General features: G+C 44.9%; 1 protein-coding gene across 1 annotated transcript; it reads right to left on the reverse strand.

Moving 5' to 3' along the window:
* Positions 1-23,073: 23,073 nt before the first annotated feature.
* LOC125550143 lies at positions 23,074-25,789 on the reverse strand. The gene is made up of 2 exons (XM_048713059.1): positions 25,347-25,789; positions 23,074-24,116 (listed from the first exon to the last, which is right to left on the reverse strand). Exons 1-2 carry the CDS (start codon positions 25,533-25,535, stop codon positions 23,286-23,288), a joined length of 1,020 nt encoding a protein of 339 aa, XP_048569016.1. The 5' UTR covers positions 25,536-25,789; the 3' UTR covers positions 23,074-23,285.
* Positions 25,790-27,006: the final 1,217 nt, after the last annotated feature.

Raw genomic sequence — 27,006 nt, forward strand, 5'->3', positions numbered from 1 at the left:
TACTAGTGACACTCTGTTTGTCTATGTATTCACACATGTATTATGTTTCCGGTTAATACAATTCTAGCATGAATAATAAACATTTATCATGATATAAGGAAATAAATAATAACTTTATTATTGCCTCTAGGGCATATTTCCTTCAGAGTCTCCCACTTGCACTAGAGCCAATAATCTAGATTACACAGTAATGATTCTAACACCCATGGAGCCTTGGTGCTGATCATGTTTTGCTCGTGGAAGAGGCTTAGTCAACGGGTCTGCAACATTCAGATTCATATGTATCTTGCAAATCTCTATGTCTCCCACCTGGACTAGATCCCGGATGGAATTGAAGCGTCTCTTGATGTGCTTGGTTCTCTTGTGAAATCTGGATTCCTTTGCCAAGGCAATTGCACCAGTATTGTCACAAAAGATTTTCATTGGACCCGATGCACTAGGTATGACACCTAGATCGGATATGAACTCCTTCATCCAGACTCCTTCATTTGCTGCTTCCGAAGCAGCTATGTACTCCGCTTCACATGTAGATCCCGCCACAACGCTTTGTTTAGAACTGCACCAACTGCCAGCTCCACCGTTTAATGTAAACACGTATCCGGTTTGTGATTTAGAATCGTCCGGATCAGTGTCAAAGCTTGCATCAACGTAACCTTTTACGATGAGCTCTTTGTCACCTCCATATATGAGAAACATATCCTTAGTCCTTTTCAGGTATTTCAGGATGTTCTTGACCGCTGTCCAGTGATCCACTCCTGGATCACTTTGGTACCTCCCTGCTAAACTTATAGCAAGGCACACATCAGGTCTGGTACACAGCATTGCATACATGATAGAGCCTATGGCTGAAGTATAGGGAACATCTTTCATTTTCTCTCTATCTTCTGCAGTGGTCGGGCATTGAGTCTTACTCAACTTCACACCTTGTAACACAGGCAAGAACCCTTTCTTTGCTTGATCCATTTTGAACTTCTTCAAAACTTTGTCAAGGTATGTGCTTTGTGAAAGTCCAATTAAGCGTCTTGATCTATCTCTATAGATCTTAATGCCTAATATGTAAGCAGCTTCACCGAGGTCTTTCATCGAAAAACTCTTATTCAAGTATCCCTTTATGCTATCCAGAAATTCTATATCATTTCCAATTAGTAATATGTCATCCACATATAATATCAAAAATGCTACAGAGCTCCCACTCACTTTCTTGTAAATACAGGCTTCTCCAAAAGTCTGTATAAAACCAAATGCTTTGATCACACTATCAAAGCGTTTATTCCAACTCCGAGAGGCTTGCACCAGTCCATAAATGGATCGCTGGAGCTTGCACACTTTGTTAGCTCCCTTTGGATCGACAAAACCTTCTGGTTGCATCATATACAACTCTTCTTTCAGAAATCCATTCAGGAATGCAGTTTTGACATCCATCTGCCAAATTTCATAATCATAAAATGCGGCAATTGCTCATGATTCGGATAGACTTAAGCATCGCTACGGGTGAGAAGGTCTCATCGTAGTCAATCCCTTGAACTTGCCGAAAACCTTTTGCGACAAGTCGAGCTTTGTAGACAGTAATATTACCGTCAGCGTCAGTCTTCTTCTTGAAGATCCATTTATTCTCAATTGCTTGCCGATCATCGGGCAAGTCAACCAAAGTCCATACTTTGTTCTCATACATGGATCCCATCTCAGATTTCATGGCTTCAAGCCATTTTGTGGAATCTGGGCTCACCATCGCTTCTTCATAGTTCGTAGGTTCATCATGATCTAGTAGCATGACATCCAGAACAGGATTACCGTACCACTCTGGCGCGGATCTCACTCTGGTTGATCTACGAGGTTCAGTAGTATCTTGTTCTGAAGTTTCATGATCATCATCATTAGCTTCCTCACTAACTGGTGTAGGTGTCAAAGAAACAGTTTTCTGTGATGCACTACTTTTCAATAAGGGAGCAGGTACAGTTACCTCGTCAAGTTCTACTTTCCTCCCACTCACTTCTTTCGAGAGAAACTCCTTCTCCAGAAAGTTTCTGAACTTAGCAAAAAAAGTCTTGCCTTCGGATCTGTGATAGAAGGTGTATCCAATAGTCTCCTTTGGATACCCTATGAAGACACATTTCTCCGATTTGGGTTCGAGCTTATCAGATTGAAGCTTTTTCACATAAGCATCGCAGCCCCAAACTTTCAGAAACGACAACTTTGGTTTCTTGCCAAACCATAGTTCATAAGGTGTCGTCTCAACGGATTTTGATGGTGCCCTATTTAACGTGAATGCAGCCGTCTCCAAAGCATAACCCCAAAACGATAGCGGTAAATCAGTAAGAGACATCATAGATCACACCATATCTAGTAAAGTACGATTATGACATTCGGACACACCATTACGCTGTGGTGTTCCGGGTGGCGTGAGTTGTGAAACTATTCCGTATTGTTTCAAATGTACACCAAACTCGTAACTCAAATATTCTCCTCCACGATCAGATCGTAGAAACTTTATTTTCTTGTTACGATGATTTTCAACTCCACTCTGAAATTCTTTGAACTTTTCAAACATTTCAGACTTATGTTTCATTAAGTAGATATACCCATATCTGCTTAAGTCATCTGTGAAGGTGAGAAAATAACGATATCCGCCACGAGCCTCAATATTCATCGGACCACATACATCTGTATGTATGATTTCCAACAAATCTGTTGCTCCCTCCATAGTACCGGAGAACGGTGTTTTAGTCATCTTGCCCATGAGGCACGGTTCGCAAGTACCAAGTGATTCATAATCAAGTGGTTCCAAAAGTCCATCAGTATGGAGTTTCTTCATGCGCTTTACACCGATATGACCTCAACGGTAGTGCCACAAATAAGTTGCACTATCATTATCAACTCTGCATCTTTTGGCTTCAACACTATGAATATGTGTGTCACTACTATCGAGATTCAATAGACCACTCCTTAAGGGTGCATGACCATAAAAGATATTACTCATATAAATAGAACAACCATTATTCTAAGATTTAAATGAATAACCGTCTCGCATCAAACAAGATCCAGATATAATGTTCATGCTTAACGCTGGCACCAAATAACAATTATTTAGGTCTAATATTAATCCCGAAGGTAGATGTAGAGGTAGCGTGCCGACTGCGATCACATCGACTTTGGAACCGTTTCCCACACGCATCGTCACCTCGTCCTTAGCCAATCTTCGCTTAATCCGTAGTCCCTGTTTCAAGTTGCAAATATTAGCAACAGAACCAGTATCAAATACCCAGGTGCTACTGCGAGCATTAGTAAGGTACACATCAATAACATGTATATCACATATACCTTTGTTCACCTTGCCATCCTTCTTATCCACCAAATACTTGGGGTAGTTCCGCTTCGAGTGACCAGTCTGCTTGTAGTAGAAGCACTCAGTTTCAGGCTTAGGTCCAGGTTTGGGTTTCTTCTCTTGAGTAGCAACTTGCTTGCTGTTCTTTTTGAAGTTCCCCTTCTTCTTCCCTTTGCCCTTTTTCTTGAAACCAGTGGTCTTGTTGACCATCAACACTTGATGCTCCTTCTTGATTTCTACCTCCGCAGCTTTCAGCATTGCGAAGAGCTCGGGAATAGTCTTATTCATCCCTTGCATATTATAGTTCATCACGAAGCTCTTGTAGCTTGGTGGCAGTGATTGGAGAATTCTGTCAATGACGCAATCATCTGGAAGATTAACTCCCAATTGAATCAAGTGATTATTATACCCAGACATTTTGAGTATATGCTCACTGACAGAACTGTTCTCCTCCATCTTGCAGCTATAGACTTATTGGAGACTTCATATCTCTCAATCCGTACATTTGCTTTAAATATTAACTTCAACTCCTGGAACATCTCATATGCTCCATGACGTTCAAAACGTCGTTGAAGTCCCGATTCTAAGCCATAAAGCATGGCACACTGAACTATCGAGTAGTCATCAGCTTTGCTCTGCCAGATGTTCATAACATCTGCTGTTGCTCCAGCAGCAGGCCTGGCACCCAGCGGTGCTTCCAGGACGTAATTCTTCTGTGCAGCAATGAGGATAATCCTCAAGTTACGGACCCAGTCCATGTAATTGCTACCATCATCTTTCAACTTTGCTTTCTCAAGGAACGCATTAAAATTCAACGGAACAACAGCACGGGCCATCTATCTACAATCAAGCATAAACGAGCAAGATACTATCAGGTACTAAGTTTCATGATAAATTTAGGTTCAAATAATTTACTTAAAGAACTCCCACTTAGATAGACATCCCTCTAATCCTCTAAGTGATTACGTGATCCAAATCAACTAAACCATGTCTGATCATCACGTGAGATGGAGTAGTTTCATTGGTGAACATCACTATGTTGATCATATCTAGTATATGATTCACGCTCGACCTTTCGGTCTCCGTGTTCCGAGGCCATATCTGTATATGCTTGGCTCGTCAAGTATAACCTGAGTATTCCGCGTGTGCAACTGTTTTGCACCCGTTGTATTTGAACGTAGAGCCTATCACACCCGATCATCACATGGTGTCTCAGCACGAAGAACTTTCGCAACGATGCATACTCAAGGAGAACACTTCTTGATAATTAGTGAGAGATCATCTTATAATGCTACCGTCAATCAAAGCAAGATAAGATGCATAAAAGATAAACATCATATGCAATCAATATAAGTGATATGATATGGCCATCATCATCTTGTGCTTGTGATCTCCATCTTCGAAGCACCATCGTGATCACCATCGTCACCGGCGCGACACCTTGATCTCCATCGTAGCATCGTTGTCGTCTCACCAATCTTATGCTTCCACGACTATCGCTACCGCTTAGTGATAAAGTAAAGCATTACAGCGCGATTGCATTGCATACAATAAAGCGACAACCATATGGCTCCTGCCAGTTGCCGATAACTCGGTTACAAAACATGATCATCTTATACAATAAAATTTAGCATCATGTCTTGACCATATCACATCACAACATGCCCTGCAAAAACAAGTTAGACGTCCTCTACTTTGTTGTTGCAAGTTTTACATGGCTGCTACGGGCTTAAGCAAGAATCAATCTTACCTACGCATCAAAACCACAACGATAGTTTGTCAAGTTGGTGCTGTTTTAACCTTCGCAAGGACCGGGCGTAGCCACACTCGGTTCAACTAAAGTTGGAGAAACTGTCACCCGCAAGCCACCTATGTGCAAAGCACGTCGGAAGAACCGGTCTCGCGTAAGCGTACGCGTAATGTCGGTCCGGGCCGTTTCATCCAACAATACCGCCGAACCAAAGTATGACATGCTGGTAAGCAGTATGACTTATATCGCCCACAACTCACTTGTGTTCTACTCGTGCATATAACATCAACATATAAAACCTAGGCTCGGATGCCACTATTGGGTTTCGTAGTAATTTCAAAAAAAATCCTACGCACACGCAAGATCATGGTGATGCATAGCAACGAGAGGGGGAGAGTGTGATCTATGTACCCTTGTAGATCGACAACGGAAGCGTTAACTTAGTTGATGTAGTCGTACGTCTCCACGGCCCGACCGATCAAGCACCGAAACTACGGCACCGCCGAGTTCTAGCACACGTTCAGCTCGATGACGATCCCCAGGCTCCGATCCAGCAAAGTGTCGGGGAAGAGTTCCGTCAGCACGACGGCGTGGTGACGATCTTGATGTACTGCCGTCGCAGGGCTTCGCCTAAGCACCGCTACAATATTATCGAGGACTATGGTGGAAGGGGCACCGCACACGGCTAAGAATATGATCACATGGATCAACTTGTGTGTCAAGGGGTGCCCCCTGCCCCCGTATATAAAGGATCAAGGGGAGGAGGCCGGCCGGCCTCTATGGCGCGCCAAGGAGGAGTCCTCCTCCTAGTAGGAGTACTAGGAGGGGGAAAGAAGTGGGGAGGGAGAAGGAAAGGGGGGCGCCGCCCCCCCTCTCCTAGTCCAATTCGGACCAGGGGGGAGGAGGCGCGTGGCCCACCTTTGGCTGCCCCTCTCTCTTTCCACTAAGGCCCATATGACCCATTACTTCTCCGGGGGGGGGGGGGGGGGGGGGGGTTCCGGTAACCCTCCGGCTCTTCGGTTTTCTCCGAAATCACCCGGAACACTTCCGGTGTCCGAATATAGCCGTCCAATATATCAATCTTTATGTCTCGACCATTTCGAGACTCCTCGTCATGTCCGTGATCACATCCGGGACTCCGAACTAACTTCGGTACATCAAAACTCATAAACTCATAATATAACTGTCATCGAAACCTTAAGCGTGCGGACCCTACGGGTTCGAGAACAATGTAGACATGAACGAGACACGTCTCCGGTCAATAACCAATAGGGAACCTGGATGCTCATATTGGCTCCTACATATTGTACGAAGATCTTTATCGGTCAGACCGCATAACAACATGCGTTGTTCCCTTTGTCATCGGTATGTTACTTGCCCGAGATTCGATCGTCGGTATCTCAATACCTAGTTCAATCTCGTTACCGGCAAGTCTCTTTACTCGTTCCGTAATACATCATCTCACAACTATAACTCATTAGTTGCAATGCTTGCAAGGCTTATGTGATGTGCATTACCGAGAGGGCCCAGAGATACCTCTCCGACAATCGGAGTGACAAATCCTAATCTCGAAATACACCAACCCAACATGTACCTTTGGAGACATCTGTAGAGTACCTTTATAATCACCCATTTACGTTGTGACGTTTGGTAGCACACAAAGTGTTCCTCCGGCAAACGGGAGTTGCATAATCTCGTAGTCATAGGAACATGTATAAGTCATGAAGAAAGCAACAGCAACATACTAAACGATCGGGTGCTAAGCTAATGGAATGGGTCATGTCAATCAGATCATTCAACTAATGATGTGATCCCGTTAATCAAATGACAACTCTTTGTCCATGGTTAGGAAACATAACCATCTTTGATTAATGAGCTAGTCAAGTAGAGGCATACTAGTGACACTCTGTTTGTCTATGTATTCACACATGTATTATGTTTCCGGTTAATACAATTCTAGCATGAATAATAAACATTTATCATGATATAAGGAAATAAATAATAACTTTATTATTGCCTCTAGGGCATATTTCCTTCACTTATGTGTGCTAAGGACAAGCCGGTTGTGTTTCATATAGTAGTTACCGCTCTTGAGGACACATGCAAAATTTTGTCAAGTTACTTTCACCATAATTCATTAAGTTACCATTCATTGATTTGATAAGTATTGTGTGGGTGTACCCAAGCTAAGGCATTGTACTTAGTTGAACAAATACCGACTTATGATTATACCCTCCATGCAAGCATACACAAAAACAAGAGAAGTAATCTAACATTCTTAAGAAGTGGCTCCCCACTTCTCCCTATTATCTCATCATGCACACTGTCCACATCAGCATGTTGCCATGTCAATGTTCTAAGATAAATCTAATCATAATGTTAAACATCATGATCCAAAACAGTCCCTTACGGAATAATTCATAAACTGTTAGACTTCTATCACTCCCACAACCCTTCATTTGCAAATTAATTCTACAATTTCTTCCCTAGGCCCTAAGATGGTGATGTGTCATGTAGTTGACTTTCACATGACACCACTAGAGGAAGAACAACCCAACATATCATGGAAACACTAAACGGTATTCAACTTCACATGATTACTAGCAACAAGACTTCTGTCATGTCCTCTAGAACTAATGGATCTACTCATAAGACATCATATGGATCATGATCAGTGGCTACAAATGTGTGATTAACAATCCGAACATAACAATTGTTCACCAATACATCTCCTATGCACCAACTACAAGGTGTAATCAACACATGATAGTACTCCCAACAATCAATCTGAGGTTTGATATAAAGATTGAGAACATGGATAAACTAGGGTTTGCAGATGAGATAGTGCTAGTGAAGATGTCGATGAAGATGATGATTGCAATGATGAATGGAGTGTTGGTGATAATTAATGATGACTTCGATTCCCCCTCTGGGAGGGAAGTTTTCCCGACAGAATCACTCCCGAGAGATCAAAAGTGCTCTCCCTCGATTCCGCCTCGAAGAAGGCAGCGAAAAATCCCAAGGAATTTTTTGATTTTTCTAGGGTAAATAGAGTTTTATGGTTAAAGGGAATCAGGAGAGGAGCCACTAGGGGCCACCTCCCTCGACCTTCTTCTTCCTCCCATCGAGGAAGACCTCCCTGTCGACTAGCTCGCGCATGGAGCCAGCGAAGTCCATGGGACTCCGCCATTGAGCCTTTTTGTCGGTGTCAAAACCGGCGGATCTCGGGTAGGGGGTCCCGAACTGTGCGTCTAGGCCGGATGGTAACAGGAGGCAGGGAACAAGATGTTTTACCCAGGTTCGGGCCCTCTTGATGGAGGTAAAACCTACGCCCTGCTTGATTAATATTGATGATATGGGTAGTACAAGAGTAGATCTACCACGAGATCAAGGAGGCTAAACCCTCGAAGCTAGCCTACGGTATGATTGTATGTATATATTGTATATCTATCGACTAGCCTGGCCTCGGTTTATATAATGCACCGGAGGCCTAGGATAACAAGAGTCCTAGCCGAATACGCCGGTGGGGAGAAGTCCTTGTCTTGATCGCCAAGTCTTGTGGAATCTTCCTTGTATGCGGTAGCCGTCCGAACTGGCCCATGAGTATACGGCCACGGGGGTCCTCGGCCCAATCTAATAGATCGGGAGACGACGTGGTGAGTACCCCCTAGTCCAGGACACCGTCAGTAGCCCCCTGAACCGGTCTTCAAGTTAGGGACGCTCCTCGATTCTTCCGAACTGTTCTTCATCTTCGGTCGTCGGTTTTGAGAACTGGTTCAACAAATCTTCTCATCTTCGATCTTGAGGATCGCCGAAATGCATTCGGCGAGTTTACACGTCGGGTATCCGAGGAGCCCCTTTAAGTTTCCGGCCTTTATCAATGCCTTGTTATTTTTATGCCACACCTCGGGTTTGAAGTTGTTCCCGGGAGGCAGTGTCCTCTTGCGTCAGAGCTCTAACGCCGGACTGCATTCGAGGTATCTTTTGCGGCCGAGCACCAATGCCGGACCGCTTCCGAGCTCCAACACCGGAAAGTATCCGAGCTCCAACGCCGGACTGTATCCGAGCTCCAATGCCAGACTATATCCGAGCTCCAACGCCGGACAGTGTCCCAGCTCCAACGCCGGAAAGTATCCGAGCTCCAACATCGGACTATGTCCAAGCTCCAACGCCGGACTGTATCCGAGCTCCAATGCCGGACTATATCCGAGCTCCAACGCCGGACTATATCTGAGGTGTCATATCACCTTGGTTCAAAAAAGTTGAAGGAGTTTAGCCGAGCTTAATGCCGGGAGTGCCCTCTATGGAGCCAGCCACTAGTGCCCGAGCTTTATGCCGGGCTGCTTCCGAGGTGGTGCACCACCCCGAATGTGGGCCGATTTTTGTGAATATTTTTATTGGTGCAATTTATTCTCTGCCGAGATATATAGCCAGTAGCCCTCAAGGTGTGTATCAGTCTAAAACCTGAGATGCACTTGAAGGATGACGTAAGACCGCTGATCCCAGTAGCCGCTGAGTCTCAGGTTGATTTGCAAAACCGGCCTGAGGATCAAGTCCTAGCTCGACAGAATACTTCGGGACACTAAAAGCGGCGTGCTCAGTCCTCGAGACTCAGGTTGGGTGCGGCCGACCAACCTGAGGATCAAAATCTCCTCGAAAACTATATTGCACATAAAATTTTCTGCATTGGACAAGCAATGCAGTAGCCCCCGAGACACTGGTCGGGTGGCAACACCAGATCAGGGGATCGATGTGCCCCTTTAATATTTGTAAATAATAAGCCCGAAGCCCAGTAGCCCCCGAGTCTTAATGCAGGCACGGGTGGCCGAATTAAGGATCAATATCCATAGTAAAATCACAAATTATGTGTAATGACTCTATGTATCCAAGTACTTTACGTCATTAATGCTCGGATCCGCATTGTACAGAACTTTGTTGACCGACCATCGGTTTCCACCTCCTTGGCTAGTAGCCGAGGAGTGTTTGTCCTACTTTATAAAGCCTTTATGAGGGCAAAGATTTACGACAAACAAGGCAATCTGGCCACACGGTTTTATAAACAAAGGTACGCAGAGAGATATGTTATATTACTGTTTAACAGAAGAAATGTATTTCAAAGAAAATAGTCCCGCTATCGGTTCCTTTCTTTGGGTTGTCATGCTGAGCATGATCATGAAACCTCAGTTCGAATGTTAGAGCAAAATATCGAGGATTTAGTTTGGGAGGCCAGTTAATAGCCCCCGGTAGTGTTCGGCGACAGTCGAGGTCAAGCCGTAAACACTTCGGCCAATGTTATGAATGGCCCGTCATAGTCATCGGATCGCTGACCAGTTTACGCTTATTGTGACAGTCAGTTTTCGGCTTTCTCCACTAAGGTGCTTAACCATGTGAGCTGGAAGCACAATCACAGTGGTTCTCCCTTTGCACGCCTAGCCGAACAAAACGGAACGTAGGAAGCAAGTGCAGGAGCCGGGCAACACAATTATTGACCGAAGACACAATTCGAAACCGATGCATATATAGCAATATCTGAGAATGTTTTTGCCGAATCCCTAAAGGTGTCCGGCGTTGCACTGCGAGACTAATGCTGGAAAAGCACAAATAGTTTAAAAGTGCCAAAAAGCTTGGAAAACCAAGAAACGTCAGTAAAAACATGACGTCCGAACAAGATCAAGTGTTCGGTGCCAATCCGAAAATTGGTCTTAGAAAAAAGAAGTGCTTCTGTCGTCCTTTAACATGACACATCCTATCTCAAGACTTCGAGCGGGTCAGCCTACGGCTTCAACCTCCTATCCCGAGGGCAGAGTACTTCTCATTAGGCCAGTTTAGCAAACTAAACTCTAGCGGCTTTGAGAGAGAAATTAGGCTCCCCGGCTAGTGACCACACACTCGCGTCGAAAAAAGGAGTGATAAATAATAATAATAGAACTTTGCAACGACTGAGAAGAAGAACACTTATATAAAACGGCTCAAATAAACTTAAGAGCCCCCAAGTGACTTGGGTAGAAGAATGATTGCATGTACCGAAGTACTTATATCATATCTATGTTCAACCGAACTTTAAACGCGTCTTAACCGACCGTCGACTTCTCCCTCTTCGGTTAAGGACTGAAAAGTGTTATGTACTCCATCGGTCGAGAATATCGACGGTGTTTCCAATAACCAGGCAATCAGGCCATAAGGCTATAACAGACAAAGCGCGCTCAGGGAACTTATGCTATATTACTGCGAAGAGTAAGAAGCATCTTCGAAGAAAATAGTACCCCCACCGATACCTTTCTTCGGTGCTCATTGTTATTATGAGACTTGTGCAATAGATTTTTTGTACTCGTGAGTTCCATTGTGTGCCGACCATCATTGAATAACTATAAGAGCGCTAGCTTTCGGCTTCACCCAGTCTGAGGTCCGGCTCGGGTGACCCGATTGTGACAATCGCAGAGGTGCTCCCTTTACTCCCTAGCCGAACAATCGGGAACGTAGGGGTAAATACAGGAGCGAGGCAACCCAGCTTGCAAATCGCTTAAGTCAATGTGGTGCATATTGTGGCGTAATACACGAACAAGGAACGAAGTCGTACAAGTATAATCATATGCAACAGGAAAAGCTTCATAAAGGAAGCCCCCAAGTAAACAGGGTATTTGAATTTATGCGTCACAAACAAAGTTTGGACAAGGAAATTTTTTAGAAGCAACTTTTTTCCAAAAAAGTATAATACTTGGTCAAACCGAACGCAAGTTAGAAATTAAAGCTTTGAGCATGAAAGTGACTTAGCTGGTTAATGTGTTCGGTATTGATGACGCGGTTCGAGCTTGATGCGGGGCAAGGTTCCATCCCTCAAGCCGGTCCCGAGGTGGCGGAGCGGAGAGCTTGACACGCTGAAGTGGTGACATAGCACAATCAATGCAGACCGGCAGAGTGACGCCGAAGTCTCCGGATCATTTTCCTGTGCACAAAAAATAGTGCAAACCGGAGATAATAGTAATAATGATAATTAAAAAAATCGTTGCATAATAAATAATTTATGCAAAGTGAGTAATAAAAGAAATATGGCCTGGCGTCGAAGTCAAGTCGATGCAGGGCGTCGGCGTGATGCGGTAAAGGCGTGGCAAAGCCTGAATTCGCAGGTCGGTCCGAGCTCCGAGTGCGGCGTTCGCCGGGCTATGTACGGAAACTGACCGAACCACCATGCAACTGTCGTTAATGCAGCCACCATTTGATAGACCTGCGTACATATGACAGACAAATCAGAGTAATAATTCCTTGGGAAAAATGAACCCAAACAAGCAAAAAAATACTGGGATTAATAGCACCTGATTTATTTGGTGTAGCAATCCGAAGGAAGGTGATTCCTAAAATTGGGACCCGCTCCGCACACCCATTGCCTGATGGGCGATAAAACGATGGCATGACAATGCTGGTAAAGGTTGACTCGCCGAGGCAAAGCCCTCGGCCCAGCTAACGTGACGGAGCTGGTCGGCTAGTGACGCCGAAGTGTCCGGAGTAGGTTGATGAAGAGATGGCGAAGCCCCCGGTCCAGCCGAGATGTCGAAGCCTCGATGTCAGCCGATGAGTCGAAGTAGGTCGGCGTGATGGACACCAGCTTGAAGAAGCAATAGTGCGGCCCTGTCGATGCAGGTCGTGACGTGGTCGATGCGGGCTTGATGAAGCGACCGTGCGGCGATGCCGGTATGCCCGCTCCGTGTAATCCGTGGGGCGGCGATGTTGGTGATGATTTATCCTTCGCGATGCCGGACTCTTGTTCGGCTTGCCGAGATGATGATCTGAAGAAGTTGAGCTCGGCTCAACAAAGTGACGCCGTGTCTATCGTAGATCGGCAGTCGTGGAGTAATATTGCCGGACTGGTTTGACACCAGCATGATGTTGAAGATCATGTTCAAAAGATCTTAAAGTTAGTGGGATGTGTTCGGGAACAAAACACAATACCCCATACAAAACTTCCTTCAAAAGGGATGTCCGAAATCCTGTTCATAAAAAAGACGAACTCGGGTCGGATTCGTTTTCGCGCAGAAAACAGATCCGAAAAGTGATGCACTAATCGGAAGGTTCCCGGAGTTTGGACGGTCGGATCGAGCTGAAATTTTGAGAGGTGCTAGATATAGGAATTCCGCAGCCGATCAACGGTTGGATCTTTCAAAGGACGTCCGAGCTAGAAGCTGGACACCACGCCCTAAACTCATCCAGATTCCCGTCCAGATTTGACAGGGCTCCGGTTATCATAGATTGCCAGAGATTCCTCCATCGGAACTCGACGAAATTTTCCAGGGTTGTTGTAGACTCGATTCCGCACAATTTCACCAAAGCGATCGTTAAAACGACGCTCGAGGAGGCGGTGGCGGCGGATACGCGTTCGCTGTCCGGAAAAACAGCACAGTTGCCCGAGAGCAATGTTGACGTTGAGCCCCCGAGCTCCATGGACGATTCCTCCATGATCTTGATAGAGATCGGAGTTGGTGTTGATGAAGGCCCTCATCCGAACATGGTGATCCGAACACGGGGCGCAGTTCTTGGTCGAACCAAGATGACCAGTCGAGCTGGTGACGAGGATGCCGAAGTCGCAGTTGATCTGCAGGCGAGCCATCGATCCTTTTGTCGTTCACACAACGGAACTCTTAATGAAAGCACAAATGTCGGTGTCAAAACCGGCGGATCTCGGGTAGGGGGTTCCGAACTGTGCGTCTAGGCCGGATGGTAACAGGAGGCAGGGAACACGATGTTTTACCCAGGTTCGGGCCCTTTTGATGGAGGTAAAACCCTACATCCTGCTTGATTAATATTGGTGATATGGGTAGTACAAGAGTAGATCTACCACGAGATCAAGGAGGCTAAACCCTCGAAACTAGCCTACGGTATGATTGTATGTATATATTGTATATCTATCGACTAGCCTGGCCTCGGTTTATATAATGCACCGGAGGCCTAGGATAACAAGAGTCCTAGTCGAATACGCCGGTGGGGAGAAGTCCTTGTCTTGATCGCCAAGTCTTGTGGAATCTTCCTTATATGCGGTAGCCGTCCGAACTGGCCCATGCGTATACGGCCACGGAGGTCCTCGGCCCAATCTAATAGATCGAGAGACGACATGGTGAGTACCCCTAGTCTGGGACACCGTCACTTTTCATCTCAAAGAACCACTTGTTATATTTCTTCCACAACCCCTAAAACTCATCCAGGTAATGCAGGTTGTTGTACTTTACCGTCCGCACCTCCACCAAGACCGTGTTGATCCCCTCTCTTGGCAACATACACCTCGCTACCTCATGGTCTTGATGGTCCTCGTGCTGTGCAGGAGGCGGAGGGCGGGTCGCCGGGGATGGGGCAACCATGAGGGCCGGCCCATGTGCAGGGCGGGAAGCCCCTTCCTGTTTTTATCTTTTGTCCTTTTTAAAAATAATTTGGGATTTCAAGAAAGTTATGAATTGTGAAAAAACTGCTCAAGAATTCAAAAAAATGTTATGATTCGAAAAAATGTTCAAGAAATGATCAATGCTCATGGATTCAAAAAATATTTGTGATAAAAAAATAATGTTCATGTATTCAAAAAATATTCATAGTTTTTTAAAAAACGTTCAGGAATTTTAAGAAAATGTTCAAGAAATTCTATAAAACAGCGATTTTAATATTTGAAAAAAAATCATGATTTATAAAAATAAGAATTTCCAAAAAAATTCATGATTTCAAAATGAATTTGAAAAATATTCATGATTTCAAAAACTGTTCACGGTTTGAAAAAATATTCACAATTTAAACAAATTTTCAATTATACAAAAACTGTCCATAATTTAGAAAAATGTTCAGAATTTTAAAAATATATGTTTTAATATTATTAATAAATTTTGAATTGAAAAAATGTTCAGCTAGATTTGAAAAAAATGAATTAAAAAAATCACTGATGTGAAAAAATGTTCCCAGATTTCAGAAAATGTTGATGAAATTTGGAAACAAAAAATAAAAATAAAAAACGAAAAAAAGAAAAGAAAAATATAAAGAACAGACGAAAAAGTTGAAAGAAATAGCAAGAAAAGAAAAAGGGAAACCGGTTTGGGAAATGGCAAGGCGTGAGGTAGGCCCCGCGCCCCAGGAGCGGGTCCGTGCCGACGACGGTGGACAGTGACCATATCTGGTGGGCTTGAGTTCTGGGTGAGGGGCAGTTGCGTTGTGGGCATTCGAGTGTGAAGGGTCCGTCCGGCACATGATCATTTTGAATCCAACTGATTTGATATTGAGATTTTCATGGCCAAAAAAGAAAAAAGAAAGAAATGGAATTATAAGTTATGCAAAAATTGTTATTTTTTATATTTCTCCGCTTTTCTCCCCATGCCCCACCCCAAATCCAAAATACGTCTCGCCACGGCCACGCGCGGCTGGTTCACTTGTTTAGCCTCAATGAATAGAACACCCCAACCCTAGCCGACAACTAGTGTTTGGTGACACAGGCAGCTGCGAGCCGGACATGTTGCGCATTCTGCTCCATAGTCTCCTAGAATATCACCGTGCCTCCCCATGCAAAAGCCCTCATCAATCAATAGGAGTGAGAAAGATACTCTTTTATAGCATACTTCTAGATGCAAAATTTATACTAAACATTTTTAATTATTCATAACTCTAAATAAAAATCATAAAATTGTTTCATTTATACAACTTATATTAAATAAGTTTATCTTTTGTTTGTTATTTTATTCAATAACACAAATTATATATTAGTGCTAAAGTATTTTTTGAATTTCATAATGTCTAAATCTTGCACTAAAATATTTTACCGAACTAAAATCTTATAAACGTAGGCAGGCATCAAGATATTAATTTCACATTCATTTAGGAATATTTTGCACCAGTTAAGTGTTTCATAATGTATTTTTATATATGCTTATTTCTTTTTTAAAGTATGTATAATATATGGGTCTAATGAATATACTCATAAGTATTTAAAAATAAAAATGTATACCTTGGTAATAACTAATACTAGAAAACTCTAGAGCGTGAAAGAAGAAAAGCGGCAAGCTGCCTAGGAATATATTTCTCTCACTAGTTGACATTTATTGTATTTGTTCTTTTTTGTCAAATCTTCAATTTATGTCCTTCACACTCTATTATTGGTTATGTATGGTCCACCCATTTTGTAATTTTTTCCCATGCCTTCACATATATTGAAGACGAAGCAAACATTGGTGGTCACCGTTGCCGTGCTGCACACAATCTTCACGACACATAGAGATCATGGAGAGGAAGAGACGACTTCTCTACATCTGTAGGGGACAACGGGATGGCTATCAAGATGTGCCGAAATTCTTCGCCGCTAGTTCGGGAGGAGAAGATTTCGTTTTGTTCTTTCCTTTCAATTTTCTGAGGGAATCAGTAGAACAACTTTTTTTTCTTAACTGCCGGGAGAACAACTTGGACACGACGAAGAGGAGTGCTCATGGGAGCGGGAGACCGAGGACTGATCTTACGATAATCAGACGGAGATATTTTCAAGATGGTCATAATTGACGTGGAGGTTCCAGTGGTGCCTCCAATTAGTACTGTCCAACAAACATTATTTGGTGAGTACATATATATTTCTTGGTTCACGCATATTTCATGCATCCTAGGTTAATCATCACCTGTATCGTGTGTGTGCGTGCGCGGAGAAGCAACGGCAGGACACACCAAAAATGCAAGTCGAGTTTGGTACGCCACGCTAAGCCCTGCCAAATCCCACTATAAACCATCTCTTATCAGTGAACACCTCACCACACAAAACCAATCGATCGATCACCTCCACAACCACAACAGCAGGATGGCTAGCACCACCAGCTCCACCGCCCTCCTCATCGCCCTCGTCGTCCTGGCCGGCCTCGCCGACTTGCACGCTGCCACAGCCGACCCAAGGCCCGTTCACACCTCGGAACTCTCGGTGCCGGCATGGGTGACCGGGCAGCCAATGACGGCCCCGGAGCTGGAAGGGATGATGGAGTGCATGATGGGGTGCTGGACGACGATGATGGGTTGCGTATTCGGGTGCGTGGCCAAGCCCCCCGCCGACATGCCGCTCTGCTGGTTCGCCTGCGACCAGACCTACGTTATGGGCATGGTCAAATGCGCCTTCACGCCCTCACCGCCAGCACCGGCGCCACCCAAGCCGCCTGCCCCGCCCACCCGGCCATAACACCGTGCCGATCGAGACCTCCACCTAGTCGCCGACAATCACCATGCATGCATCATGATACCAGTGATATGCTATACGGATTGATCGACTAAAAACAAGACACATGAATATATCATACGAGCGATATGATATGCTCTATCCATAACTCATCATAACTATGTGATTGTGTTATGCACGTTAATTAGACCCACCGACCAGTTAGGTTGATCTTCCAACTTCATGTAATCCGACCAATGATGGGTTGCGAGTTTCACATGTATCTGCAATGAAACTTTATATGTGTATATGCAATTTTATATCTACCTTTCTTTCGGTAATTCAACACTCAAGTGACCTATCCTTGATACTTTTCTCTCATTTTTATGTATTTTGCTGTAATGTGCAGTAGTGACGTGTTGAATTCCATATTGCACGATTATAACAAAACATCGAGCCAGACTTGATTCACAAAACAAATGTTTCTAGATATATGTATTTTCACTGGATGTGCCTATAAAAATTCGACCAATATGCACTAGCATATGTGGTATTTTTATTTAGGAGATCTGCTGAGCACCATTGGGTGTTCAGAACTTAAACCTGTCTGTGACAATTTTCCATCGTCCGGGAGTGCATGCGGAACGAGTGGATTACTCACCCATAAGCACAAGTCATGAAAAGGTAAATCATGTCTTCTCTGCTTATATTGAGAGTACTGCGTTTACCATTCCATGAAACAAAAAGAAAACATGTGTGGTACAACCATTCTAGTATAAAAACATGGTAGACCTAAGAAAGCCAAACAAGCTGTTCTACAAATGGATATAACAGGTAAACACAAGTCGATTGATGCAACTTTTACCATGCTATTGTCTAGTAGTTATTTACGCAAAATATAAATCATGTGTTACAAATGAGTTTTTTGTAAATCATTCAACCAAATGATCAATAGCTGCTTACAGTTTGGAAACTTCTCCAGAAGTTAAATCAGTGGGAAATTATAGATGCATGTTTTTGTTTTTGCTGAAAACGCCCCAGATCTATTAAAAAGGACAGCCGGTGATACAAAGCACCCCACTTGGATATGAAATCGTGGTTTTTTTAGATGCGTGCTTTAAACTTGAACCTCCAATAGGTTTTTAGGGTAAACCTAGGTAGTTAGGAGGGCATCTGGAAGGCCTATGAAGCAAGAATTGTTTTGGAAGTTCCTCCATAAAGAGAGGAAGAGACAGCTTCTCTATAGTTGCAATGGATAGCGGGATGGCTATGTAGCTGCGGTGAAACTCGTCCGCTGTTCTAGATCAGAAGGAGAAGATCCCTTCTTCTTCTTCTTAACCCCCCCCCCCCCACCCCCCACCACCACCACCACACACACACGCGCGCGTGAATTTTAGGGTTTGTCCCACTTCATCCTAATTATTTACAAATCAAAAGAAGCCACCTCAACCTGGCCCGTGAAGTTCCTGTAAACCCTCCATAGCTGTAGCATTGCTCCTTGGACACAATGAAGAGGCATCCTCCAGGGATCGAGAGACCGAGGCACATCACTATACTTCACCCCACGGGTGCGGACTGATCTTAGGGTAATCGGACGGACATATTTTGAAGATGATGAGAATTAACGTAGAGGCTTCAATGATGCCATCTCCAATTAGTATAGTATACTATAAAACAAGAAAGATGCACTAGTATTGTCCATCGAACGAACTGTTATTTGCTACATATTTCTTGGTTCACACATACTTGATGCATCCATATATTATACGTTAATCATCACCATGCCGTGTGTGCGCGCGAGTGTGTGGAAAAGCAACAATAGAACGAACACACACAAAATGCAAGTCGAGTTTGATACGCTAAACCCAGCCCTATATAAACTATATTATGAGTGAAGAGCTCACTACACAAACCACAACATAAGGGCTAGCGAGCATGGCTACCACCACTAGCTCTGCTGCCCTCCTCATCGCCCTGGTCGCCCTGGCTGGCCTCGCCGACATCCTCGCCGTTCATGCTCAGGCCATGGTGGCGGTAAATACGACGATGGAGCACTCGACGGAGCTGGATGGGAAGATGCAGTGCATGATGGGGTGCTTCACGACGGTGATGATCTGCGCATTCAAGTGCATGATTCCCTGCGTGATCGCGTGCCCCACCCTACCGCTCTGCATCACCAACTGCGACCTCAAAACCGTTGGCTGCATGTTCCGCTGCCGCACCGCGCCCTTGCCCCCCAAGCCCAAACCCAAGCTCAAGCCCAAGCCCAAGCCCAAGCCACCTGCCCCGCCTGGCCTGCAGCTAGACGCCCACGATCACCATGCATGATTGGTTGGCACATTATCTCAAAAACAAAAGATTGGTTGGTACCAGTAAGTATATACGTACTTACTAAAAAGAAGACACACATATATAGACCAATGTGTGTAACCCGATATATGTTGGTTGTGCGTTTGACATGAAGAATCTGCAATGGATTTTTAGATGTGTATGTAATTCTAGAATTAAAACTTGTTGTACCAAGCATATATCCATCTTCTAGCAGCTGACGTAGCACGTAGGTGCATAAAAATGGGGAAACAGTTGTGCCCTTTTGCTTAGAAAAACTAAGAAGGAAACTCACCCAAACAAAAAGTCACTTTGGAAACCGGGTGCATTGGAGCCCTATTTTTTGAATTATGCCAAAATGCTATTTTGAAGTTTCAAAAAATTCTGAAAACAAATCAACATGTTTATATGAATGTATATCACACATGTGTAAATTTTGTCCTCCAATACACCCGGGTTTCAAAAATCCACTCTCACCCAACCAATGCCTATCAACTTGTGGAGGTCTCTCTCTCTCTCTCTCTCTCTCTCTCTCTCTCTCCTGCGTGCATGCGCGCACACACACACAACGACAACCAACCGTCGACCACATCAAGTTTTTTTCCAGGAGAGCTACCCTCTTTGGCCCAGGAATCGATAGATCGATCCAAGAGATCTGACGACCGAGAACACCCAAATCACAACGGACAGCGAGAAAGAGCGTAAGATAACATAACCGCATTACAACTACTATTATGTTAATCCCAGCCGCATAAGTACGTGCTAAGTATTATGTCTTCCTAGTTTGAGGGCATTCCTACAACCAATTAATTTGCATGCATACAACCAAATACTCCCTCTGTCTCACAATATAAAACATTTTTTGTAAGCTAAAATAGCTTGAAAATTTTACCTTGCAAAAACGTCTTATATTGTGAGACCGACAGAGTAGTAAATAGCTAGCTGGCTCTTCTCTGCCTGCCTATTTGGGTTTTACGCATGTTTCCAATTTTTTTTCCTTTCTTGCCTCTAAAAAACACCTCTTTCTTTATTTTCTTCTTTTCTTTCTTATAATATATACATATATGTTGTATGCGTTCACGTACTCCGCTCAATTTTCATAATTATTAATTAAAACACCAAGCGTCGCAGCCCAGCCCATCCCTACCCAACCCAACCCAACTCGGCCAGTTGTCTCCCTCTTCTCTTTCTTATCGGCTTAGTCGAGTCGAGGACACAACTTGTGACCAGCCCAACCAACGGTCTAGAAAAGCCAAAACAAAAATGACCCCCACACAGAGTAGGTGATTCCCACGCTGACAGCTACTCTATCGTGCACGGACTGTCATCAAGTCGCCTTGCTCGAGGTGGAAATGCACCTCCAGTCCGAAGGTATCAATCACAATTAAATTGTACGAAACGAACGAAAACTTTGTTGATAGATATTTAAATCTATCAACCATGAACGGAATAGTTAAGTTAGAATTATTGGGCTTGGTCCAAGTGAAGTCGGCTTGGCCTATTTATATATTTAACTATATCAACCAGTCGGTGTGCACGTTTACGCCACACATATCTTTCCCATGGGCCTAGAACATTATCAAATGAACGACCAAATACGGCAGTTATTGCGCCCCATGTAATTTTTCCGCATGTGCTAATTTTTCCGCATGTGCTAATGAACATTATCAGATTTTTTATGATTTTCTTTGTGAAAGTGGTGACTTTTTTTTGTAATTATGTGACCGCTTAATTTGTGAACATTTTTAAATTCGTGAACTTTTTAATTCGCAAATGTTTTTTGAATTCATGAACATTTTTCCAAACTCACGCATATTGTTTCCAAAGTCGTGAACATATTTCAAACTGACAAAGATTTTATGAAATTCATGAACATTTTCTCGATTTATGAAACTATTTTAGTTCACAAACACTTATTTAAAAATTCATGAACATTTTTCAATCTCGATAACAATTTTTGAAATTAGTGAACATTTTTTTAGCTGCATCAATATTTTTCAAATTGTCGGACATTTACGAAAGTTGTGTACATTTCTGAAACTCATGAAAATTTTCTAATTTTATTTAATATACAAAGTTTTTGTGAAATTCATTTGTTTTTATCCATAAAGATTTTTAGTTCACGAGCATTTTTTATATTTATGATTTTTTTTAAATGTATGAACATTTTCTAAATTTACAAACATTTTATTTTTCAAAATAGGAAAATAAAAATTACTGAATTTGTGAACATTTTCAGAAATTCAATACTTTTTTGAAAAAACGAATAGAGAACAAAAAACTCAATGCAAAAAAGCAGGGACACCCGCACCCGCAAAAGGGCCGACCCAAAGTGTGTGGGTGGGTGCGCGTTTGCTCATTTCCTCCCGCACAAGTCGGCGAATAGGAGCACTCCCAAGTAGAAGGAATATCCTCCTATGATCATTCCCAAACATGCATATGAGAGGTGTGTTTATCCATGACCAAACCTGGCCAACAGGCCGGCCTGGCTCGGGCATGACACTGCCCACCTGTAAACGGGTCTGGCATGGCACGACACGCGGAAACCCATTTATAAGCGGGTTGTGTCGTGCCAGTGCGCGCGCCTCATCTTACAACGACACATTAATTAAAAGGTCTGACCCACGACCCATAAGGACCGTGGGCCTTTTTTTGCCCAATTACTTTAAAAATTCATAAAATTTTGATAAATTGAAAGAAAAAAACTTTAAAAAGAGGCAAAGTGCCATATGGGATCAATTTTGAGCTTTATTAGTAGCTACCTTGTGAAGACCCTTAATCATCGGGAAGGAAAAGGAGTACAAAGCCACACTCTAGATTACAAAAGGAAAAGGCAATTACGAAACGATAAGAAAAATTACAAAAAAGAAAAGGAGTACACCGCTGTACACTCTTCCGGTTCTTCTTCATGAATGGTAATATTTTGGAATGTGGATACCATTTTTGTGCTATCGATAGCAATGGCGAATCTTGAAAGAAAATGAAGGAGAGTGGGGACTCAAAGTTAACCGTGTGAAAGATAACCATCAACTCTCAGTTTTTTAGTTCAAATAAGGTTAAATTTTGATACAAGGCTAGGTTGAATACAAGTATATTTTTCTTTTCAATTTTTGGCGGGGATTGAAGCACACCCCCACCCCCTCTTAGATTCGCCACTGATCGATAGTGTGTTGGCTCTCATTCTGGCCAGTTCCCCATCTTTCGTGATCATTAGTGTTTTTTTTAACATATCTGGGATGGGACCGGTTCTTCTCTACTTAAGTAGATATTCTTTTAGCTAGACTCAAATCAAAAATCTAACTGAGCTAATCAAATTTAAATCTTACAGGATACCCCCTCCGTTCTAAATTACTTGTGGCAGGTATGGATGTATCTAGATGTATTTTAGTTCTAGATACATTCATTTCTGCAATAAGTAATTTGGAACGGAGGGAGTAGAAGAGAGGTGCATGGGAATTCGACAAACCACAATTATAGACCGAAGTAGTTCCTCCTTAAAGAAATATAAGAGCGTTTAGATCACTAGGGGGATGACCAACATTAGTTAGCTTCTTGTGACCAGGATTATCCATCAAAGTTTAGCTTGTATACATACATGCACAGAAATTGTGTAGTCGAAACTTTGGTACCAGTCTGTGTTTTCTTCCTACATCTGTTTTGTGTTGCTGAAGAAGGCTGATGAACTACATACACTGTCAGAATCGTTTCCTAGTTGATGGTGAGACGGAGCAGAGGTATTGGGCTCATAGTATCTTATTAGGGTGCTGCTCACCCGTGGCCATGGGGAAGAAATGCCAGTTCTTGCCTTCTACTATCTCCTCCTCCGGCGCGGCGCTACGGCCGTCGGCATTGCCGAACACGAACTCCCCGGCGCTATCGGGCACCTCCTCCTCATCATCATCATCGTCTATGCCCCTGGCGTCGGCGCCTTGACACGAGGAGGCGACGGGGACGTGGCCGTCGAGAAGCGAGCCCTGCTCGCTGCGCCGGTGCAGCTTCCGGAACAGCCGCGGCGACGAGGAAGGGGACCCCGGCTCCGGTCCCGGCGAGACGAGGGGTCTGCCCTGCTGCCGCAGCTGGTAGGCCGCGTGGTGGAACAGCAGCTCGTGGCCTCCGTCGTCGACGAAGCGCGCGAAGGGGACCTCGGGGGAGGACGGCCCCGTGGTGGCCGGGGGCGTGCGCGGCGCGGTGGAGGGCTCGGTGGTGAGCGCGGAGTAGAGCACCGGCGGCGACACCAGCTGCTGCGGCCCGCGCGCGTAGGGCCCCACGGCGAACATGCCGGGCGAGCTGCCCGCGGTCCCGTGGAGGTCCAGGAGGACTGGTGAGGGCGCCTCCGACTGGAAGAGCGAGGAGGCCGGCGACGAGGGCGGCGCGGCGAAGGCGAAGACCGGGTGGGCAGGCGGGGCCTGGTGCACGTAGGCCGACGCTGATGCTGTGTGGGATGCTGCGGCGAGCGGGCGTGGCGGTGTGTCCCCGTCGTCGGCGTAGGCTGCGGCGATGACGCGGCGCGGGTGGGCGTGGAAGTGCGGGCGGAAGCAGAGCGTGGACGACAGCCGCGACCACCACCGTTTCTTCTGCAAAAGCAAAGCAAAACATCTCTGTCAGTCAGACAGTTGATCTTTTTCAGTCGTGAGGCAAAGCAATGTGAACAACTGAATTAATGAATTATTGAGTTGGGTGCAAAATAAAACCAGTTTAGCTACATATCAGTCGGCTGATTTTCGAATTCGAGGTCAGCCGATTTTTGAACGAATGAAGTGCCTCGCCAGAGAGAAGGAAGGGGCCCCCGTCATCACCCCAACGTCTTTCTTAACGTTCAGGATGGGGACAATGGTGGACGGCGGGGGTGTGGGGATTCGCCGGGGAAAAAGCTTTGTGTGTGTGTGGAGGGATGGCCAGTGGTCGGGAGTGGTTCCGGAGAGGGCAGGAAGGAAGTAGATGTGCGGGAGGTTGAAGAAAAGACTGGGGCCGTTGATTTTGCATCCGAAGTTGACTGACGTCCAGCCACTCCCAAAAGAAACACGTGGTTGATTGGTTTGGCAGACATGCATGTGAAGAATTGAGCAAGATGCGCTCTCTCTCTCTCTCCCTCTGTCTTTTTTTTTAAGGAGGAAGACCTCCGGCCTCTGCATCTGGCCGATGCATGCAGCCACTTTATTAGTTATTCACAAAAGACCTTATAAACGAATACATCAGTAAGTCTGAAGCCATCGTCTACGCAACATCTGTCTTTACTCATGTCCAGTTGATGAAGGAATGCTGATAATCCAGGGCCTAATATCACAGACCTCGCAGCTAAGCCTAACATCTATAACCTGAGGCCTGTAAGTAATTTCCATAGTGGCATCATCATGGCATTGCCAATTGCCATGCGTGCGTATTTGTGATGAGTGGTGGAGGTAAGAGTGGGTGACTTTTGGCGCCATGGAGATTGCAACACATTTTGATGTACTATCAAAGGTCAAAGTAAACTGTGGATGGATGGATGGGTACATGAGACATTTATAACTACTCCCCGGAACCAGGCAGTTTCATTCATTCATTCAGCACGTGCGGCTAGGCTAAGATATGCCAAGGCCAAGCCAACACACAACACAACCGTACGTACGTTAGGCTGACATGGATGGATAGATGGATGGATGGTAGGCACTGACCCACCAGACCGGACGCTTCTGCTACTACGTACTTGCTAACGCACACTAGTAGTCAATTCAAACTAAGATGAAGGAACCAAGCTGGGGTACCTTCACGCGTGAAGGCCTCAAGGGATCGACCCAAGCAAGCAAGCAGGAGGACGGACGTACCGTAGCGGCGGCGGAGAGGTCGTGGTCGTGGTCGTGGAGATGATGGTGGTTGGGGCGCAGGCCGAGGCCGGTGCTGCTCTGCGCGGCGGCGGCCAGAACGACGGCGGCCGCGTTCACCGTGTGCAGGCTGCTGCTGCTGCTGTCCTCCCCTGCCGCTGCCGCTGCCCTTGCCCTTGCCTGCTGCTGCATCCTAGCTATCTATCTACCTACCTAATCTTGTCTGTGGTGGATGGATCTGTATGGGTAGGGAACCAACTAAGTATATAGCTAATCAATTTGTCATGCACGCATGGCAACAGAGGCCTGCTCAAGGAGGAGGAGCAGGAGCAGGAGCAGGAGGAAGAAGAAGAAGAAGAAGAGCCTGCTAGCTATTGACAATGAAGTTAGTAAAGTAGCTCCCTCACCTTGCCTAAATGGTGAAGAAAGAAAGGAAAAGATATATATAAAGAGATGAAGCAAGGTGGAAGGAACGCGTTCTCTTCTTCTTCTTCTTCTTCTTTCTCGTCCCCATTTCGACGTGTGGAGCGGGGCAGCCATCGCCATCGCCATCGACGGAGACAGAGACGGTTTGTTTGATCGAGTCAATCAATTGGCAAAGGTAGAAGGAGCCAAGCGCGCACGCTCGTGCACCATGACAATGACGCACCCTCACGCATATCGCTTATCTATATCTATCTCACGCACCATCCACTACTACTATGCATTGCCCTGTCTAGTCTATGTATCTATGCTTCCAACCCACTCCTCGTGTCTCATGTGCTCCCAAAAATTAACACAACAGCCGGCCTGCACCACAAATCCCAAAACACTAGTACCATCCTTCACTAGTGCACTTGGGGCATCTCCAATGCCGACTCTTAAACCGCCCACATATGTCCGGACAACTCCAAGATGGGCTATGAGGGCATCTTCAATGCAAGCCCTTCAAATGTACATCGTAAAAATGTCCGTCGACACATCCAAGACATGTCCGCAGACAAGATAGGGAAGGCAGCCATCCTAAAATATTCTTCATTTGTCTGGCTAGGAGGAGGAGGAGGGAGAAAGGAAAGCGGGGCTCACGTGGTTGCTTTTTTTATGTGTGTGTGTGGCCGGGAGGAGATAGGGGGCCCACATGGCTGCTTTTGGTTGGACATGCGGATATCCAGACACCCGTAAAACATTTTTCAAGTTTGCGATCAATGTACCCAAGTTGAGACATGGAGACTAGTCCGCGTACATTTAAGGGACTTATTGGATGACAGCAACGGTTTGGACACTATAGTACGGACATATTTCACTAGTGCCATCCTTCACTAGTGCACTTAGGTCATCTCCAACGCCGACCCTTAAACCGCTCACATATGTTCGGACCACGCGGACAGCTCCGAGATGGGCTACGAGGGCATCTTCAACGCAAGCCCTTCAAATGTACACCGTAAATGTCCGTGGACACGTCTGAGACATGTCCACGGACAGGATAGGAAAGGGAGCCACCTTAACATATTCTCCATTTGTCCGGCTGGGAGAAGAGAGAGAGAGAGAGGAGAGCGGGGGTCACGTGATTGCTTTTTTTATATGTGTGTGTCTGAGGTGTGCCGCTGGCAGGAGAGAGGAGAGAGAGGGGTTGCTAAAATTTTGTAGCATAGATTTTGCTTCTCGGGTGTGGTTGAAATGACAA

The sequence above is a fragment of the Triticum urartu genome, chromosome 4 (assembly GCF_003073215.2).
Source record: "Triticum urartu cultivar G1812 chromosome 4, Tu2.1, whole genome shotgun sequence".
Taxonomy (NCBI): domain Eukaryota; kingdom Viridiplantae; phylum Streptophyta; class Magnoliopsida; order Poales; family Poaceae; genus Triticum; species Triticum urartu.